The sequence below is a fragment of the Lonchura striata genome, chromosome 17 (assembly GCF_046129695.1).
Source record: "Lonchura striata isolate bLonStr1 chromosome 17, bLonStr1.mat, whole genome shotgun sequence".
Classification (NCBI taxonomy): Eukaryota; Metazoa; Chordata; class Aves; order Passeriformes; family Estrildidae; genus Lonchura; species Lonchura striata.
In genome coordinates, this window is record NC_134619.1 from 5,004,717 (window position 1) to 5,023,868 (window position 19,152).

Consider the following 19,152-nt stretch of genomic DNA (forward strand, 5'->3'; position numbering starts at 1 on the left):
AACTTTGGGATGCTCCATGATTTTATGAAATTCAAAAGAGAAGGCATTCTTTCCCAAAGCCTTCTTCTTCTTATATTCTTCTTCCAGAGAATATAAAATTGGTTTTGGTTAATGTGGTTTACAAGTGAGCAGCTGTTGATCTGTGCAGGGCACAGCTCCATAGAACAGAAACTGTTTCCCCTTGGGAGAAATTTCCAAAAATGATTGTGTAACAGATTTGGCATTCTTTTAAAGTAAAAATTAATATATATAATTTAGAGTGTTAATGTTATTTTTACTTGGAATAGGACAGCAATTTAAAAATCCATTTCATACTCCTTGACTTTATAAAAGGTGTTCTACAAGGTGATGATAATTGTGTAGGAAGTTCAATGATTTTCATGTTCAGAATATTTCCTAAGAATTTTTTTATAAGACATACCAGTGTATTTTTAGATTGTTTTTGTGAAAGAAGCAACACTGTTTTTTTTCCCCTGTTAATAAGTATTCATTCTGTTTGCTTTTTTCCTTTTATTGTTTCTCTCCTTTTTTTGTTTTACAGATGGTTTCATCAAGGCACTAACCCATACACTGGGACTCCAGATTGGCTGTACTCAGGTGGCTATTTTGATAGAAATTTCTCAGACTGTCCAGACATATACTGAAATTCCAGAAGCAATTGCTCATCTCATCCGGACATCTAGTTACTAGATTTCATTCCAAGCCAGTTACTCTGGTTTTGTTGATAGCAAAACCCAGCTTTACAAAGTAAATTTTAACAGAAATTCTATCAGTCAACAATCAATGATTTAATTCTCACTAATGTTGGATTGCCAAATATTTAAATACTGCGCTCATTCCGTAAAGCTGCACCTGAAATCATCAAGTTTTCACTAATTTGCAGAGGAACCTTTGGTTCTCCATTTCCTCCCCTAGTTTCTCTGGCAGGAGGATATGCTGTATCTGTAGAGCACATAACATCCTTGAAAACTACGTAACTTCAATAAAATAGAGATAATATCCTTGATACTTAGTACAATAGAGAAGAAGCTGAAGTTTTTGGCACTCGGAGCAGGGATGAAAAGCCAACGTGGTACCAACAGGATCAAACCCAGTCCTGTCACACTCCCCATACTGTATGTAGCACTCCCTGGGGACAGGAGCTCCTGGCCCCACTCTCAACAATTCCATAACTGAGAGACTTGGGACACAAAACCCAGCCCGAGCCTCTCTCACTGTAGTTGTCTGTAACAGAGTCTTCACAACTTTGGGACACTGTGAGCATTAAACTGTATACCTGTGATAAATCCCTTAGAGCATACTTTAGGAGAAGGGAAAGGCACACCCAAAATGTGCTTTTCCTGAGGTCAAACGCTGTTCCTACATAGGAGAAGCTTTGGAAGCAATAGCAGGAATGTCGAGGTGGTTCCAATGTACAATATATTGCTTGCTACCACTTGGAGGCTTAACTCTTCTGCACTACCTTTGGCAGCTTTGGCACTGTGTATGCTTCTAGACTAAACTTTCCTTTGGAAGCACTTCCATGTGTGTATCCACGCAGGTTCACGTTTTGGGGAAGTTTTGGTTTGCATGTTTCTCATTATTAGGTCATGTCTGTTTTGTATGTTGTAAAAAAAGCAGAATCAATTTAAAGCTTTGGCAGAGTTATAACTATTACAAGTTTCCTGTGAGCACGTGATGTCAAAAAGTGGGATTTTTTTGTTTTTTTTCGTTTGTTTGTTTTTTTTTTTTTCCATATCCATCTAAGCCATATAATACTGGAAATAATCAATTACTGAACTGATGCATTCATTTTCTTTCAAGTGGTATACTTCAGGGGCCAGGGTGTGGAGAGAGGCTTGAAAAATTAGGTCCAGTAATTAAAACTAATCTTAAAGTTGCTGCTTCTTTTATGAAAGTTTTTAATTGAGTAACCAGGCAAAAATGGAGAGTGGCTGTGCTGCTGTGAAGTTTACAGTAATTTAGAAATTGTTGGTGTTACGTGCCAGCAACATGAAGAGTTCAAGAAAGAACTGGTCTGATTTGTGTCCAGAACATCTGTGATTTTATTGAGAAAGCAGATTTTTGAAGTGTTTGTCAGAGGATTAAAAAGAAAAAGAAAATTAATGTACTGATAGAAATTCTTCCAGCAAATCATGTGTACAACAATTGGATTACATTTAGGGGAAATTTAGTTGTCTTCATTGGAAAAATAAGAGAAGCTGTAAAACTTCAAGGCAGTAAGGAAGGGAACAATCTGAATCTTGTTCATGGCAACTTGATTCTGTTGTCAAAATTTGTAATTTGTGTTGATGGAAGTCCTCAGAACTTGAGCTGGACTTAGTGGCACAGTAGGGTTGTGTTTGTTCCTGGTATGGGCACAGACACATGTGAAAAGACACTGCTGATCCATGTGAAACAGCATAAGAATAGTTTTGATAAAAACCTGAGCTTTAACGACAGCATCAAGCACTGTTGAGCCCTTTCCAGACCTGTTATATGTGCCATAGGAAATTTTTTCTTAGGTGAGGATTGAAATGAATCACATATTAGACCAATGGGAGTTTAAAACTCACTTTAACTACATAGTATGTTCGATGCTGGAGTGATGTTTTTAAAACCAATGCATATAAATTGAAATTGCCTGAATGGAAATAAACTGTACAGGTGTTTTGTTTCTAAGAGGAGGTGTACAGGTTAGCATCCCTTTTGTCTAAGCCAGGATTTAAATTCAAAGACCTAAAGCCTTGTCATTATGTGAAAGCATGAAACAATTGTACCAATGTGTTTAATCCAAACTTCAGTATAGAATATTCATGGGATATCAAAAGAAACTGGGAACATTTCCATTGTAAGAACACTTTAGCTACATCTTCACCCTGTCTCCCTTTCCTTTAGTCTGAAATTTTCAGTAAAATTTCAGATTAGTTCCAAACCCATTCTTCTAATTTATTGTTCTTCATTGGTAACACTTTCAGAACCCTTTCCCTGTGCTGCCGACATGGCTCTGCTTGGCCAGCCCTGGCATTCCTAATGCTCTCAAAGTCCAAAAGTTTTTATTTTCTATGCAGATCTCGCCTCAGTAGTTTGTGTCAAAACATTAATAACTTTGCACCTTTTGAAAGAATGTCACTTTTATAACTTGATTAAACACTGTATATAAGATAACTGTGTTAGTATACATAGAGAAACCAGCTAGAAAGAAATTATAATAAATACTTAATAAATAAATACCCTTTGGGCCTCTGGATGGTGACAGAGATTTTTGTGAGACCCGTACAGAGCAGCTGGTTCTGGGGCCAGGAGGACTCTGGCTTTGCTCAGCCAGCTCTGGGGCTGTACCTCGATTTCATTGTGATGATCGCTGGACAAAGATTATTTAAATTAGAGGTGTCCAGCCGTGGTGGACTCTGTTCCTCAGCACCATTGCCCTGCAGCCTGTGGGCTGATGGGGTGCAGGACAGCAAGGGCTCTGCGGTGCTGGTGCTGCTGGATCCAAACCTGGGAATTGGCAGCGGGAAGAGCCTCGGGATTTCATTGTGATGGTCACTGGACAAAGATTATTTAAATTAGAGGTGTCCAGCCGTGGTGGACTCTGTTCCTCAGCACTGTTGCCCTGCAGCCCGTGGGCTGATGGGGTGCAGGACAGCGAGGGCTGTGCAGTGCCGGTGCTGCTGGATCCAAACCTGGGAATTGGCAGCGGGAAGAGCCTCAGGAGTGCTCCCAGCACTGAGCTCACCTTGGGCTGCGGATGGAGGCCAGCTGGGAGCTGGAGCTGGGGAGAGAGCAGATTTCTGGTAAAAAATATTATCGGTGTGAGAGTTAACTTGGTAGTTGCTTTACAGCGTTTGTATCTTGGAGGTGATGTCCTGCTGTAAATGGGGAGCAGCTTTTCACGCATCCAGCATTTATAGAATTCTTGGCAGCGGGATTAACAAGGACAGGAACCATCTATCCTGGAAGAGACCTAACGTGAACTATTTATTCTCGTTTAGTAATTTAAAACAATTTAACAGTAATTTTTTTGCCAAAAACCCCTTTTAAAAAGCAAACCAAGGACTTTTCACCCAGCGCAGCTGCTGGGCACACACCTGTGTGGGCTCTTTGCAAACACCTGCGATTTGGGTCAGGGAAGCAATACTGAAACACTGCGAGGCAACCCGGGACTTTTGAATGATTTATTTTTTGTAAGCATCCAGTGGCCATGACGGGAATGAAGAAGTTGCAGGCAGGCTGTGCTGGGACGGGGGCGCGGGGCTCATGAGGGGCTGGGGGGGGTGAGGGGCAGCGCCGCCATGTTCCGTGACACAGCAGGGGCGCCCGGCCCCGCCCCCTTTGATTGACAGCCGCGCCGGCCAATGGCGCGGAGCCGCGGCGGCGCGCGCCCCGGTTCCGGCGCGCGGGGCAGGAAGAGCTGAGGCGGCGGCGGCGGAGGAGGAGGAGGAGGAGGAGGAGGCTGAAGGCTGCAGGTACCGCTCGGGGCCGCCGCGGCTCCCCCGGCACAGCGCGGCCGGAGGAGGCCGGGCTGGGGGGCTCCCGCCGGGGGAAAGGCGGCACGGCGGCCTCGGGGGGCCCGGCAAACGATCGCGGCCTCTGGGCGGGTGGGGGGTGCCCGGGCCGGGCCGCGACCCCCCCGCCCTTCCCCGGTCCCGGCTCGGCTCCGTCTGCTCGCCCAGCGGCGGGGCCGGGCCCGGCCGGGCCGGGAGCGCAGCGCGGCCCCGGCACAGCCGCGCAGCCGGGCCCGGCATCGCCGCAGGCCCCGGGGCGGTCAGCGCGGAGCGGGGCCGGGGGTCCGCCTGAGGGTCAGTGGGGTCTGCGGGGTGCTGCAGCCGCAGTCTGGACATACAGCAGCGCTTCCTGCTTTGAACCACGGCTCCAGCTGAAGAGGGAAGTTCTGGGGGACGGTGGCTTCATTTTCGAGTGCCTCAGCACACAGGCTGTCCTTTATTAGTGGAGGGCGGTAGAGCCTCCTGTCCTCATCCAGGATTCTGCTTTAGCTCGGTTGACTCACCCTGGAATTCTGCAGGCTGCGGGACAGATTGCTTTTGTGAAGCCACCTGGTAAAGGCTGAAGTTTGATACTGGGAAGAGAGGATATGGGAAGGTTTCTCATCACACCTGCTGCTCTCTCTCTTTCCAGGATGTCTTCGGGTGCATTATTTCCAAGCCTGGTGCCAGGCTCTCGAGGCTCCTCGAGCAAATACCTGGTGGAATTTCGGGCAGGGAAGATGTCCCTGAAAGGCAGCACTGTAACTCCAGACAAGAGAAAAGGCCTCGTATACATCCAGCAAACCGATGATTCCCTCATTCACTTCTGCTGGAAGGACAGGACTTCGGGCAATGTGGAGGATGTGAGTATGAGCTGGTGTTTCAGTGCTGAGGTGTTATGTCATGTTCTGATCTGCTGGCACTGTGGAAAGAGCTCCTCCGGGACAAATTAGGGTGAGAATGCCACTGACAGACCTGCACTTCCACATACTCTCTGCTCTGAGGAGCAGATGGAAGAAAGTTTGTGGAGGAGGGCAGAGGGATTTGGGAGGTGAAAAGGAACATCAATGTATTTTCTCAAACGTTTTTTTCTCCTGACACACTTTCCAGGATTTGATTATTTTTCCCGATGACTGTGAGTTCAAGCGAGTCCCGCAGTGCACCACAGGCCGTGTGTATGTATTGAAGTTCAAGGCGGGATCAAAACGACTCTTCTTCTGGATGCAGGTTTGTGGGAAGCCAGTGACAAAGGTCTTGGCTCAAAATGCCCCCAGTATCACTCATACCAAGAGCAATTCTCTTGCAGGAGCCGAAGACAGACAAGGATGAGGAGCACTGCCGTAAGGTGAACGAGTATCTCAACAACCCCCCCATGCCAGGGGCATTGGGTGGGAATGCCAGTGGAGGCCACGAGCTCTCAGCACTAGGAGGTACAGTCCATTCTCTGCTCCTTCATGGCAGAGGCTTTTTTTTAAAGTTTATGTTTAGACTAAGCCCCTAGAGTTCCCTAGGAAGAAATCCCTGATGGCTGTGGAGGGTGAGTTGGGGATAGCATTAATACCAGAAGCATAAATGTGCTTTTAGCAGAATAAACTGTGCTGTTAAATAGGTGTAGGTTGAAAGTTAAGACTGCCAGGAGAAATCTCTTTGTTTCCAGTAGATTCTCTGGAGTCTTACCTCTTTATGAAACCAAGTTACATTTATCTTTTATGAAGGCCATGAATCAGTAAACACTTGAAACTGTTTTTCCATACAGAATGTGATGCCAATTAATCTCCTGCTGTTTGAGCCGGAGTGCTGTGAAAAAAACCATGTGAATATGTTGTGTTTCAGAATGTTTTTGTTTTTAGGTGAGGGTGGCTTGCAAAGCCTTCTTGGAAACATGAGCCATAACCAGCTCATGCAGCTGATCGGACCAACGGGCTTAGGAGGACTTGGTAAAATGCTTTAATATCTTTATGCCAAAATGGTATTTTCTCCTGCCAGGTTAAATCTTACCTGACAATGTTTTCAAGCAGTGCTATTGACCTCAATAGCACTTCTTTCATGTGAGGAGGCAAGGCCCTGCCTCAGAGATGAGCTCAGGGACAGAAAAATGGTACCAGATTCTACACAACACTCATCTCAGGGCTTGATCTGCAAGGAACTGTGGTTCTGATCCTTGCTGCACTGAATCTTCTGCTTTTTTTTTTTTCTCCTTGTTTTTTTCTACTTCACTTCTTTATCCTAAATATTCACTGGAGCAGGGACTGAAAACCAGTGATTTGCTCCTGGTGAATGTGCTGTTTTCCAAGCTATGGAATTGCTTATATTGTCTTTGATTCAGTGAATATTTGTGTGCAAAACAGAAAGAGTTCAAGAGGAAGGTCGGAGTGGTCCCACCCCACAGCACTCCCCAGTCAGAGGGGCAAGGCTCAGGGCAGGGCTTTCTCTCCTGGGGAGAGCTGGAATCAGTGTTTTCTGAAGGGGCTGAGGTGGAGTCCCTGCTGTGCTCTGTTCTCAATGCTATCCATGCTCCAGGAGCATTTTCTGACAGGTCAGACCCTCAACTGAAAATAGGCAAAGGAACACAGCAGACAAAGGTTCTGTGCTTAAGCTCAGAAGTAATTTTTTGTGGATCTGGCTGGTGTCTTTTTAGCTTCAGATGCAAGTCTCTTATTGGTGGGATGTTCAGATGCAAATCTCATGTTAGTGTTTGAAAAATCCTTTTAGGATGTGTTTGGAAAAGATCTTTCTCTCGAAGCTTCACATAATCCTGAGACTTTCCTCCTTTTTTTAACACTTTTCCTCAGCAATTCTTCTTTCCTTGCCTTTACATCCAGCCGTGAGCAGATTGACATGTAACAGAAAGAGAACCATCTGCTTGCTGCTGCAAACAGCAGTTGTGGGAATCCCTGGGGATCTTTTCCCCTGGGAGTGTCACCTTCATCACAGCTGGTTTGCATCTCTTGGGGCTCTGCAGAGCTCCAAAGGAGCTCTCTTGTTTCTGGGTCACTTTTACCATGAAATGGAGCAGAGCAGTGTGTGGTGAGCTTCACTGTTGGGGAGGCTCTGGGATAAGTGACAGGAAGTGTTGGTTCCATGGGATTGTTCCTGTACAAGGAGGGACTGGCAGGGGCTCACTGACCTGCAGGGTCCATAGCTGCAGTTGGCCACGGGTTTGCTCACTGAGTGCTGTTGTTCTGTCCTCTGTTCCCAGGTGCTCCTAAAGGTGGGTGAGAAATGCAGGTGTGGTGCAAGGAGCTGCTGATGGGAAAGGGAGTGTTGGCTGATGTGGCTCAAAGGAGTTGTAGGGGAGCAGCTGAGTCCCTAACAACTCCAGGAGGGCCAGCAGCCAGGCCTTTTCCCAGCTGAGGTTCTTGACCCTGCCATAAGTCCTTGGTAGTTGGGAAGTGTGATGGAAGAGGCTGATCCTGGTTTACTGGCATAAGGGTGTTGGGTTCCTGCTGGCTGCTCCCCTGAGAGCACTTGGTGTGTGGAGCTGTCTTTCCTTTGCCTGTGAAGCATTGAGGAGCTTGGCTGATGCTGTTGCCGTATCTGTATGTTAGGTTTGAAGCTGCAAACCCCTGGTCTGTGAGGAGAGAGGAGTGGTGGTGACTCAAAGACGCCTCTGGGATCTTCTGCTGAGGGCCTTGGTTTTAAAGTTCATAGAAAAGTTGGATTTTTGGTGTAGCAGAGGAGAGGGCTGTGTTACAATGGTGTACGTATGGCACAAACCGGAGTAACTTCATCCTTGTGTATACCTATTGAGTCATTTCTGAGATGTTCAGCTCTAATGGGGATGCAAGATCAGAAAAGAAGACTCTGTTAATTTGCAGAAGGAGATGGAAGGGTGGGTTGGGCTTTTTCACCCCCTCCTCTGTTTTAGCAAATAAAACCTTTCAGGTAGAAGAGCAGCCTCTCCAGAAAAGAGAGGTGCAGAAAACCTGAAGAAATAAATGTCTAAACCCATTGTTCTTTTATGTTCATGGAAGGTGGGCTGGGTGCACTGACGGGACCTGGGCTGGCCAGTCTGCTTGGGAGTGGGGGACCTCCAACCAGCAGTTCATCATCAAGGTAGGAGGCCTTGTCTGCCCTGGGCCTGCAGGGCTACTGCAATGGGAACTTGCCACTGCTGTGGGAGGAATCATGGCTTACTGAATGGGGAATATGGTGGGAATCAAGGCTGCTTCTTACCTCTCTAAAATGAGGTAGGAGTTTTTCATACTGTAAGGGTTTGAAAAGAAGCTTTTCAGAATACAAGAGGTTTTTGCAGGGAGTTAATTACCCTAATTATCTTGCCCAGCTCTCGCAGCCAGTCGGCTGCAGTGACTCCATCTTCCACGACTTCTTCCACCCGTGTAACGCCGGCCCCGTCCGTTCCTGCGGCTGCCTCGGTGACCAGTCCCAGCCCCGTTCCCAGCTCGGGTAATGGAACCAGCTCAGCCACAAGCCCAACCCAGCCCATTCAATTGAGTGACCTTCAGAACATTTTAGCTACTATGAATGTGCCATCTGGAGCAGGAGGACAGCAAGGTAACAGTGCTCTGACCAGGCAGCTGCTGGATCCAGGAGTCCTTTGGAGCTGTTTACTGTCCTGTCCTGTTCCACATTGGTTTGAAAGGTCTCTTTTAATTTTTTTGTTCCTGTTTTTGGTGGCTTTTTTAATTTCAGTTTTGTTTTTGACTGCTTCAGGAGTCAAAATTCTCACTCCAAAACTAAGAGGAAGAAAAGATGGTGGCAGTGTGATAATAATTTTAATACTCAGACCCTGACTAGATCATTTGATTTACATGACAAAAACACAGGGTTTTGGGTGTAGTCTAATGGCCAACGTTTTGTTTTCTCCTAGTGGACCTGGCAGCTGTTCTGACTCCCGAGATCATGGCTCCCATCCTGGCCAACGCTGAAGTTCAGGAGCGATTGATGCCTTACCTTCCCTCAGGGGAATCCCTGCCACAGACTGCAGAAGAGATCCAGAACACCCTGACGTCTCCTCAGTTCCAGCAGGTAGTTGCTGGCTCTGGGGGAAAGTGCACTTCTTCCCCACTTCCCTTCCTCCTGATTCACCTTGCCCTGCTTTTCCAGGTTCCTGGCACTGTTCAGAGTGGGAAGTTGCTCAGTAGAAGTGGAGAGGAGGGACATGGTTTAATGGAGCATTAGTTCTTCCTCCAGTCACTCAAGGGCAGATGGGAATGGTTTTTACTTTTTCTTTTGGAGTTGGGCTTTACCTTTTTCTTCACTGTAAATGTGCTCTGGCAAATGACAGGAATAGTGGCAAATTCATTATTCCTTTTTACCAAATGGCTCCTTAAAGGTAATTTCAGGCTCCTTAAAGGTAATTTCAAGTGACTGAAGGGAGGAGATGCTCATGGTTACTACATCCCTTGAAACACCAGTCCTTAATTGCAGGACACTGTGTGTGATAAAAGTTGGTGTCTTACAGACCAATCTGAACTAGTAATTTACACCAATTGATTAAAATTTGTCCATTTGCAAAATTTCAGGAGCTTAAATGACTGGTTTAGATTAAGCTGTAGCAACTTCCATGTAAAAGGAAGTGAAGGGGATGTAATTGCTGATTATTTTATTGCATTATCTGTTCCCAAGCCCTGCTCTTACAGGACTGCTCTTCTCCTGGGGTTACTCCGTCAGGAATCTGATGCAAACTTTATTTTGATGCTGTTGACTCCAATCCACAGGCTTTGAGCATGTTCAGTGCTGCCTTAGCTTCAGGACAGCTGGGCCCACTCATGAGCCAGTTTGGGCTACCTGCAGAGGCAGTAGATGCAGCAAATAAAGGCGGTGAGTGCTGGTGGGAGCAGGAGAAAAGGGGGTTGTTGGGGGTGTTGGCACTGCACACAACCACTGAATGTGGGGTGTAAGGATCAGCTTCTCTCTAACTCTCCCTCTCCGAGAGCTGTGAGTCTGCAAGGTGACTCTTGCACCGATGTTTACAAGGAAAAGGTGGGTGGGACAGGTGTTCCAGCAGACAGAGTGAGGTGTTATGTGCAGAGATGTGTTGTCTTTGTTTTCTTGCTAGAGATGCAAAAGACTCTGGAGGTGTCAGTCATCTTATTCAGAGATGCCTTTTTGTGGGAGCCTTTAATGATTAGTCTGAAATCAGAGAAGACAGGGCCAGCTCTGGCAGTGAGGCAATCCCTTTTCCCTAATGAGCTTTTAGCATCCCTCCCATTAATATAAGAATTCTGGTCTTAGGCTGCCCACACACAATTAAAGTGCACAAAATGCTGTGTAAGGGAGATCTGGATGTGTGTTACTATTGTTCAAAATTTTCCTCCCTGCTAATTCATACTAAAGTAGCTGTTTGCTTTCTAAGTATTGAAGCCTTAACCTTGTGTGGACAATGAGCTCCACCCAGGAAATCCAATAACTCGTGTGTTTAACTTCTAGATGTAGAAGCCTTTGCCAAAGCCATGCAGAACAGTGTCAAGTCAGACCAAAAGGAAGGAGACTCTAAGGACAAGAAAGATGAAGAGGAAGATATGAGTTTAGATTAAGTTATTTGCTCTTCCTTACAGATATTCCTAGATACTAACTTAAGCAACTGCAGTAGGATTACTAACTTCATATTATGCTTATATAAATCTACAAATAAAGGAATTTTCTTTATCTGCCATACTGTCCCTTCTAATCTATACAGTATCCATACAGTGCTGATTATCCCTCTTCCAGGTCATCAGCCTGATGCTTACTCTCCCCAGGTAAAGTGAAAGAGAGTAACATAAAACTTTATTTGACTCCATAGTATGTACCAGTGATTTACAAAGACCATCTTTAATACTACAACTTTAAAAACAGGTCATAATTACATTTAAGATGGACATGTTAAAAACCCATTTTACAATATTTACCCCTCATAAAAAAAACCCACAATATAATGATATAAGTTACAAGTCCATTTCAGAAGCAAGATTTTGTCCCCAAGTGGCCAGAGATATATATATATACACACACAAATATATATATGACGTGTAAGTGCACGAGTGAACTGGGTGTCTTGGGAGAAAAAAGCTGCTTCAAGTGGAGACTGCACTACTCCAGGGCTGAGGGAGGCTGAGCAGGAGCCAGGGTGGGCAAGGGCCAGGTGCCACCCCACACACCTGGCCAGATGTGGAGGTAACCTTTCTATTTCTTCCCTTTCAAGCAATGATTTCTTGCTTCACACAACAGGACTTTTGTCAGTGTACTACCAGTGCTGAATGCAAGTGCAGAGCCAGTGGTGGTTGTGCATTTCTGCTTTTCCTTGGCTGTTCTTCCAGCCTAATCTGTTCCTTTTTTAGATTCTTATAAATTACTCTGATAAGAAGATGCTAATTCTGCGAACAGAATTTTGTCCAAGTTCCCCCTTGCAGAGCTCTTTGCGTAGCAGTAGCAGGTGAGCTGAGACTGCCCTTGGGGGTGGTTAAATGTGCCCTTGCTTATAAAACCCCAGAACCGACGGAATTAATCCAGTTTGTCCTAATTGCATTTATTATAGAACATAAACTGCCTGCAGTCTTTATCAGCAGACAGTCTGTGACATTTATTAACAGCCTGAAGTGTTCAGTGAACTAAATCTATGTGCCTTGTACGTGTGGGGTGAAGGGAACAGGATTCAGGACGAGCTGCAGGGCTGCTCTGTGCTCCAGCCCACGCTCCCACCACGAGCCACGTGCAGCACGAGCCCTGTTGCAGATCCTTGACCACGCAGGAAGGACTCGCCTGTCGCCACATCCCGCTCCAGCTTTTTGGTTCTATTTGTGAAACCATCCCCAAAGCGTCCCCTTCTCCCCCATCCGTCCTCCCCTGCCCTCCTTCCCCTGGGATTTGTGGCCCCTCTGGTTTGGCCCAGACCTGTGCCTGCAGTCACTGGAGAGAATGTGTCTGAGCACTTCAGTGCTGGAGTGGTGATGCCGGGGCCACAGCAGCGTTCTGTCCCTCGGGCTGCCCGTGGTGTGGCACTTAGAGCACGGGGCAGCCCTTCAGGCCCACAGAGCCCCGGGCAGTCCCTGCTCGAGGCAGGTCCACGTGCCTCTGGTTAATCTGCAGGCTCCTGACACAGCCCACGTAGTGAGGGAGGGGAGGTAACAGCAGCCCTGTGCTGGCCTTGTCTGTCTCTGCAGAAGAAACAAGGAAAAGCAGGCATTAGGCTGGCAAAGCCTTAACCTCTTCCCTCACACCAGGAATAGTATCTGCCTTGTCCTTGGGGTATCTCATTCTGGAGCACATCTTTCCCAACTCACCTGGCAGCCCTCCCAGGGAGAAGGTTGCCCTTGTGCTGGGTGCAGGAGGCTGGCTGGGTCCCACTGTGTGGTTGCCTTCTGCATCCACATCCACCTGGATTATGTTTTTCCATTTGGTAACTTCAAAAGAAAACAACAGTCAGTGCTTCCTCCTTACCCATGGAGCAAACCCACCTCTGCTCTCTAGCCTAGACCACTGCTGAAGCAAGTGCAAAATTATTGTGAAGGTCAAAGGGCCTGGCCTAGCTCTTGGGATATGCCCAAAGTCTGGACAATCTCCCCCAAAGCCTCACCCAGTACTAGCTGATCAAAATGAAGGTTTAAAATAGAGCTCTGCTGAGATGGGCCTGCAGCTGTGCCCCCACCCCAAAAAGGGTTTGATGCAAAACAGTATTTGTTCAATGGCAGCTACATTAAAGGCTGAGTTTCCTGTACAGCTATGAATCCTGCAATCCCTGCTCCCAGATATGGGCTTGGAGCCCTTTGGACATACTCGACAGCAAAGCAAATTGGGCTTTCACTTCAAGCTGGACACAGTCCAGGATGGATCAAGTCCTGTGGCACATCCTTGGCCTTGCCAGCAGTTCCATGAAGTGGAAAAAAAACCTGCCTCGCCTGACTACCAGAGCTGACAGTGCTAAGATCAGGTAAGAATTCTTGTTCATTAGGAAACTGACCTCATGGCAGCTACAAACTCCCAAATTAAGTGCATACAGCAGGGGGAAGGGGTTTAAATTGCTGAGCTTGGGCTTGTCCTGAGCCCCCTAGGAGATGTGGGCTGAGCAGAGGCAAAGAACCAGAGGAGCTGTCACCTCACCTGCAATGGTGTGCCACTGCCCGTCGCAGAGAGCTGGGCACGTCACCGACGCTGAGAACTCATCAGCCCCAGCGCCTGCTCTCACTGTGACCTGGGGTGAGACAAACCCATCAGAGCTGAGGGGGACAGGCAGCAGACATCCACTCCCTCTGAAAACCTGTGGGGAAGCCACCCTCCCAGTACCTTGGTCTCCTCCATGTAGAGCAGGAGATGGTGGCTTCTCCTCGTGCCGATGTGGAAGATGAGGCCAGAGGCACTGCGGGGACGGACCTCCAGTGTCACCTCCAAGTCCTGCTCAGTCATCACTGTATCAGCTGGAAGAGAAATGCCATTGGTGAGGAGAGGACCAAGGGGATTCCCATGGAATGTGACCCTCCTGGTCCCAGGCCACAGTGGGGTACCTAAGGCGATGGAGCCACCATCCTCAGTGAAGAAGACGCCGCTCTCCAGCGTGCCCTCGTAGCACGGCGTCACCCCAAAAGTGCGTGAGGGGGGCCCCAGGGGCCTCCCGTCCAGCTGCAGGTTCCTCAGGCAGCCATCAAAGCTGGAGGCCGATGCAGCCTGCGGAGAGAGGCCACTGAGCACAGAGGGGGCAAAAGTTGGGAGGCACAAGGTGATGCCACGGGACTGGGAACAGGCTGAGAGAGGGTGATGCCATGGGGCCGCCAAGCCCTTACCGGTATGTGAGCCTTGGCTTTTCCAGCTGGAAGCCCCCCCACGTACAAGGGGGTCTGGGCCACGAAGAGTCCTGTGCTGGCCACTGCAGCACCCTGGGCTCGCAGCCCGTCGATGACCAGCTGAGCCCGGCTCTGGTCTCTGCTGAAGAAGACCTGCAAGGAGCAAATGTCAGTGCCAAGACTGGGTGACTCCTGCGTTAGGAGGAGCCCCAGGGCTGTGCCCAGGGAAGGGAGGCCTCAGCTCAGAGGTCCAGCCACCCCTGGCTGTGATTTTGCTGTCCCCTTCGCTCCCCTGGAACTGCAGCGTCCCACGTGCAATCAAGAAGCAACACCCAGAGCAGGACTGCACTGAGCCAGCCCCTGCAGGGGCTCTGATGTGGTTCAGGGAGGTGCTGCTGAGCCCCGTGGCCCGCTCACCGTGTGCCAGCGCCGGTCACGGTACTTGTCCTTGCTGCGGATGCGCAGCCGGTGCCTGCCAACATCCACCAGGAAAACAAAGCGCCCGTTGGAGACAAAGAGAGCCATGGAGGAGCCCCGCTTGCCCGCCACGTAGAACAGCAGCCCGCTGGAGGAGTTCAGCTTCACCTCCAGGGAGAAATGGGACCTGCAGGGACAGGGAGTGATGGGAACACCCGGCTCTCCTGCAACTGCACGCCACATGTGCTTCCAGGCACATCCCAGGGCCAGGCGTGTGTGGGGTGGGCACGGGGCGAGACTCACCTCCACCCGAAGGAGGCTGGGATCTCCTCAAACTCCCAGCGGCTGCCCGGGGCGCCCCCGAAGCGGAAGGTGCCCCTGGCTGCGCGGGGCTGGGGGTGCAGCTGGCACAGCCCGTCCCGGTCGTGGCGGCGGCCCTTCGGCGCAGGCTTGCCTGGCACCTACGCAATGGGCACCAGTGAGGGGAGCATCCCTGCCGTGCCAGCAGAGCTGAGCAGTGGCACTGGATGAGGATGAGGAGGAGGATGTGGGGAGTGCTGGCAGCAGCCGGTACCTTGGGTTTCCGCCTGTCCTTCTTCGGAGTGACTCTGAGCTGCTGCGACTGCTCGCCCACGGGACAGCTCATGGTGACATTGATGCTCTCCACATTCTGCTGCAGGTCCACCACCATCTGTGGCTCTGACACCCTGCTCACAGGGAGAAAAGGTCCTTGTCACACCAGCTGGGAGGTGGGAAGGGGCTGAGCCCTGCTGTGTGGAAGGGGCACGGAGCTGCTCACCGCTTGACGAAGACGTTCCCGATGCAGCCGGTGAGGTTGCTGAGGGCTCCTGGATCCGGTGACCCCCCGAGCTGGAAGAGCCGACGCCCGTCCTGGCGCCGCTGCCGCCGGCTGGGCCTGGGGCCCGTCCTGGTGTCCTGCAGCTCGTCATCCACGTACAGCCGGACCCTGGCGGGCAGCAGGGGCTCAGCAGGAGCTGTGGCTGTGGGCACCCCCGTCCCTCAGCAGCACCCACAGCAGGGCACGTACCCACGGGCATCGCTGTAGAAGGCCACGTAGTGGGCCCTGCCATCTGCGTAGGCACCGTCAGTGGTGACTTCGCTCCCCAGCAGGTTCAAGGCCAGCTGGCCCCTCTGGATGGACACCTGGCACGTCCCCTCCTGCAGAAAGCATCACCCAGCAGCTTAGCAGCTGAACCCCAAGGAAGAGCCCACTTCCCCACTGCCCTCCAGGAGCTCGGGGTGCAGATCTCACTGCAGATCCACATCCTGGCCGCAGCAAAATCCCCTCTTTCCCAAGGGGAAGCAGCACCCTCCCCAGCAGCTCCACTGCTGGGATATCCAGGGGCCTGCAGGTGCCCACCTGGGTGGAGTGGTGGTAGAGCAGCCCCTCAGGCTGGCTTGTCTGGAAGCTGAAGCCGCTGTAGAAGTCCCGCAGCCCCGGCACATCTGTCAGAGCCAGGGTCAGGTAGCCGTGACCATGGACACTGACTGAGCGGGCAACCTGTGAGAGACAGCACAGAGGCAAGGTGGGAGCCTGGCCCTGGCCTTGCTGGGACGCTGGGATATGAGTGAGGAGCTCTGGCTCCTTGCTGGCTGTGGCTGTTGCTATGGCCAACCATGTGGATCAAGCACCTCACCATGACCCCTCTGCACTGAGGACGTGGGAGGCTTATGCTTGTTCCTGTGTGAATGAGGGGAGATGGGGCTTGTCCTGGGGGTCCTGTGCTCCCTTTCCCTGACAGACCCTTCCCCCAGCAGGCAGGCCAGGCTGCCAGGGCTTTGTACTCACCAGGAGGTCGGAGGTGCACCCGTAGCTGACGCCCACGGTGCTCATGCGTTTCAGGTCGACGTATTTGCCAAGAGCCTTCAAGCCCTTCATGCAGCCCCGGATGGGCCCACCCGTGGGGAAGAGAGATTTCAAACTGCAGGAGAAGCAGACAGTGTTAACAAGGACAGCCCCAGGCAGGACACAGCCCTGGGCAGGATGTGGCAGCTCTTCCAGGCCAAGTGCCTGGGAAACAACCTGTGACCATCACAATTATCTCCAGTGTCAAGGCTGCTCCAAAGCATGCAGCAAAGCAAAGGAGGATTTGGTGACATCCCTCACCAGAGATGGAAAAGTTACCATCCTTAACAGCTCAGGATGATGGACAGGGAGAGGAAAACTTCCCCCCCAGTTTCAGCAGAGTTCCAACAGCCCTGGATGTGGCTGATGTGGCCAGGGCCACCACCACGGCCTCGAGGGGAACATGCTGATTGTCCCACCCCACTGCTGGACCCACCTGGGGGGCAGCACAGCTGGGGGCACACCCCCCAGGTAGTAGGAGACAGCATTCTCCAGGGAGTTCTCCTGCTCCACCACAAAGATGGTGAGGCGCTCCACCCGCACCAGGATGCGCTTCTTGTTATTCATTTTGAGGAGGAAAATTTGGATCTGGAGACAAAACAGAGAAATCTCCATCAGTCATTACAGAGGGCAGGACAAAGTGTCATGTTAATGGCTCAAGTCAAAGAACTTCCTGCAGCTCTTCCCTCCCCTCAAAAACAAGGGTCCATGTGCCTCCCCACCCTGGATGAGGAGCCCTCCCTCCAAGAGAGCCCCGTTACCTCTTACCGCTTTGTTTGTGGTGCTGCTGATGGTGAGGGAGGAGGAGTTGCTCGGTTTTGCCATCTCCAGGCCAGAGCTGAAATCATAGTAAAGAGCCAGCTTCCCATCCCGGATGGCCAGACACAGGAATTGACCCTGGGGAAGGCAGGATGGACACTCATCAGGTGTCCAGGATGCAGCTGTGGAACTGAGCCCATCTGCCCTTTAGCACCAGTGGGAGTAGGTCCCACTTCCAGTGCCCTGGTCACAGTTATTTGGGATTTGTTTTCAAACAGCAGCCCTGTGCTGGGGCACAGGGACAACATTGCAAGCTGGAAATGCTCCTTGCAGCACTGTCTGCCCCAGCTTGGAGGGTCTCCCAAGCTCTGGGGAGCCCCTCCAGCACTAGCAAGTGACTGCTGTGAAGTTTGGGTCCAGTCCTCTCATGGCTTTCAACAACAGTGCTGAAATCCTGCTCCAAGCAGCCCTGAGATCTCCAAAGCCCTCCTCTCCCAAGTGTCCTGATCTGGGAATGCCTGCAAGCAGGCCTGGGATTGCCCACTGAGGGATGAAGGCTCCCCAGGGGAGCAAGCACCTGCCTGGTTCTCCAGGAAGAAGATGATGCCGTTGTAGGAGACCACGCGGATCTCCTGCTCGAAGCGCTTGGTCGTGCCGAACTGGCTCTCAAACTTGATCTCCGCGTAGCCCGTGCCATCGAAGTAGGAGCCGTCAGTCAGCCAGGGGTCTCCCGTGGACTTGGACCTGAGACACACAGGGAGCATCAATCCCATGGTGTTAGCATCCCGGAACACATATAATCACAGGATATGATTATATGCAGGTGCTTTTATTAAGAGCTTTGGGAATCAGGGGTACAGACCCAAATCTGACTCTGATGTGGCTTTTGAGCTGAACATATTTTATATTCTATCGCTACATAACACATATATTAATTATTAAACTTATATTGTTCTATTGTATACATTGACATGAGTTTCTCGTGATCTTTCTTAGGTCACTGACCAGAGTTTCTCATGATTATTCTTATGATTAAACAGTAATTATATTTAATTACTAAACAATCATCACATCCAACAATTATATCAATTATCATGTACTAGCTACACAGTGCAGTTCTAGCAAGTACGAGTTCTCCACGTGCTTAGGGTGTTTATTTTTCCAGGGCCTACTAAGCTTATCTTTCCTTTTAACCCTAAATCCCCATGATTTTAAAACCCTTTTATTATCAATGGCACGGAGCAAGCAGAGCAAGCTCGGGCCAAGTGCCTCGGAGCAGGCTGCTCCCGGGCGCCGTGCCCACCTGGCGCAGGGTTTCTCGGCAGCGGTGTCCAGCTCGAAGGTGTGCTGGAAGTTGTAGAGGCTCACCACCTCCTCGTTCAGCGTGTCCAGCTCCAGGCACCCGCGGTAGTTGGGGTAGCGCAAAGCAGGAGGAGGCTGGGAATTAAACCAACATTAAACAGGTTCCCCCTCCTGTGAGAACTTCCAAAGGCAGCGCTGATGCCTCGCAAAGCCCGCTGCCCGCCTCACCGTGAAGCTGGAGGGGTACCCCCCCACGTAGAAGACCACGTTGCGTGGGTCCAGGTTGAGCAGCCCCTGCTCTCCCTTGGCCACACTGTCTCCCTTGATCTCCAGCACCCTCTGCCTCTCCACGATCACCGACATGTGCCCGTACTGCAGGATCCTGCAGCAGGGAGGGATGGTCAAGACCAGGGAGACCCCCGAAGGAGCAAACCCTGCCCTCCCTGAGCAAAGGCCCTACCTGTTGATGCTGATGGTGACAAACTGCTCTCCAATATCCTCGTCGACACTCAGGGAGGCTGGTTCCTCCTCTCCCAGTTTGTAGATCCAATGCACTCTGCGGTCCTTCAGCACAATGCCCAGGTAGTCTCCGGTGGCCTGAACTCAGGGAGAGACAGGGCCA

General features: G+C 50.3%; 3 protein-coding genes across 6 annotated transcripts in view; 2 read left to right on the forward strand and 1 right to left on the reverse strand.

The window, feature by feature from the left end:
• OSBPL2 (oxysterol binding protein like 2) overlaps window positions 1-3,227 on the forward strand; it is a 33,876-nt gene extending 30,649 nt beyond the window's left edge. For all 3 annotated transcript variants that reach the window (XM_021553603.3, XM_077786989.1, XM_077786988.1), the window contains exon 15: window positions 542-3,227. In XM_021553603.3, the coding sequence (XP_021409278.1) occupies window positions 542-644 (103 nt within the window). In that variant the 3' untranslated portion in view covers window positions 645-3,227. The remainder of the gene's footprint in view (window positions 1-541) is intronic.
• A 1,127-nt stretch (window positions 3,228-4,354) lies between these two features.
• ADRM1 (ADRM1 26S proteasome ubiquitin receptor) lies at window positions 4,355-11,085 on the forward strand. 2 transcript variants are annotated; one of them, XM_021553598.2, is made up of 10 exons: window positions 4,355-4,448; window positions 5,119-5,329; window positions 5,577-5,693; window positions 5,773-5,896; window positions 6,317-6,403; window positions 8,441-8,522; window positions 8,752-8,981; window positions 9,298-9,455; window positions 10,148-10,250; window positions 10,860-11,085. In XM_021553598.2, the coding sequence occupies exons 2-10, from the start codon at window positions 5,120-5,122 to the stop codon at window positions 10,964-10,966; spliced, it is 1,218 nt and encodes a 405-aa protein (XP_021409273.1). In that variant the 5' UTR covers window positions 4,355-4,448; window position 5,119; the 3' UTR covers window positions 10,967-11,085. The 2 variants fall into 2 exon arrangements, with proteins under 2 accessions (XP_021409273.1, XP_021409274.1); XM_021553599.2 differs by lacking the exon at window positions 6,317-6,403.
• Window positions 11,086-11,181: 96 nt separating this feature from the next.
• Window positions 11,182-19,152, reverse strand: part of LAMA5 (laminin subunit alpha 5) — an 85,615-nt gene continuing 77,644 nt past the window's right edge. The window contains exons 62-80 of the mRNA XM_031506565.2: window positions 18,991-19,127; window positions 18,759-18,912; window positions 18,532-18,665; window positions 17,810-17,972; window positions 17,238-17,366; window positions 16,906-17,057; window positions 16,413-16,545; window positions 15,984-16,124; window positions 15,651-15,781; window positions 15,402-15,569; window positions 15,177-15,309; window positions 14,906-15,063; window positions 14,603-14,789; window positions 14,186-14,338; window positions 13,910-14,069; window positions 13,692-13,822; window positions 13,509-13,599; window positions 12,692-12,811; window positions 11,182-12,565 (exon numbers count right to left, since the gene is read on the reverse strand). Of these exons, the coding sequence (XP_031362425.2) occupies window positions 12,411-12,565; window positions 12,692-12,811; window positions 13,509-13,599; window positions 13,692-13,822; window positions 13,910-14,069; window positions 14,186-14,338; window positions 14,603-14,789; window positions 14,906-15,063; window positions 15,177-15,309; window positions 15,402-15,569; window positions 15,651-15,781; window positions 15,984-16,124; window positions 16,413-16,545; window positions 16,906-17,057; window positions 17,238-17,366; window positions 17,810-17,972; window positions 18,532-18,665; window positions 18,759-18,912; window positions 18,991-19,127 (2,730 nt within the window). The 3' untranslated portion in view covers window positions 11,182-12,410. The remainder of the gene's footprint in view (window positions 12,566-12,691; window positions 12,812-13,508; window positions 13,600-13,691; window positions 13,823-13,909; window positions 14,070-14,185; window positions 14,339-14,602; window positions 14,790-14,905; window positions 15,064-15,176; window positions 15,310-15,401; window positions 15,570-15,650; window positions 15,782-15,983; window positions 16,125-16,412; window positions 16,546-16,905; window positions 17,058-17,237; window positions 17,367-17,809; window positions 17,973-18,531; window positions 18,666-18,758; window positions 18,913-18,990; window positions 19,128-19,152) is intronic.

Coding starts and splice junctions, on each gene's coding strand:
- ADRM1 (XM_021553598.2), top strand. CDS start 5,120: ATGTCTTCGGGTGCATTATTTCCAAGCCTGGTGCCAGGCTCTCGAGGC. Junction 5,330..5,576: donor CTTCGGGCAATGTGGAGGAT/GTGAGTATGAGC, acceptor CACACTTTCCAG/GATTTGATTATTTTTCCCGA. Junction 10,251..10,859: donor AGATGCAGCAAATAAAGGCG/GTGAGTGCTGGT, acceptor TTTAACTTCTAG/ATGTAGAAGCCTTTGCCAAA.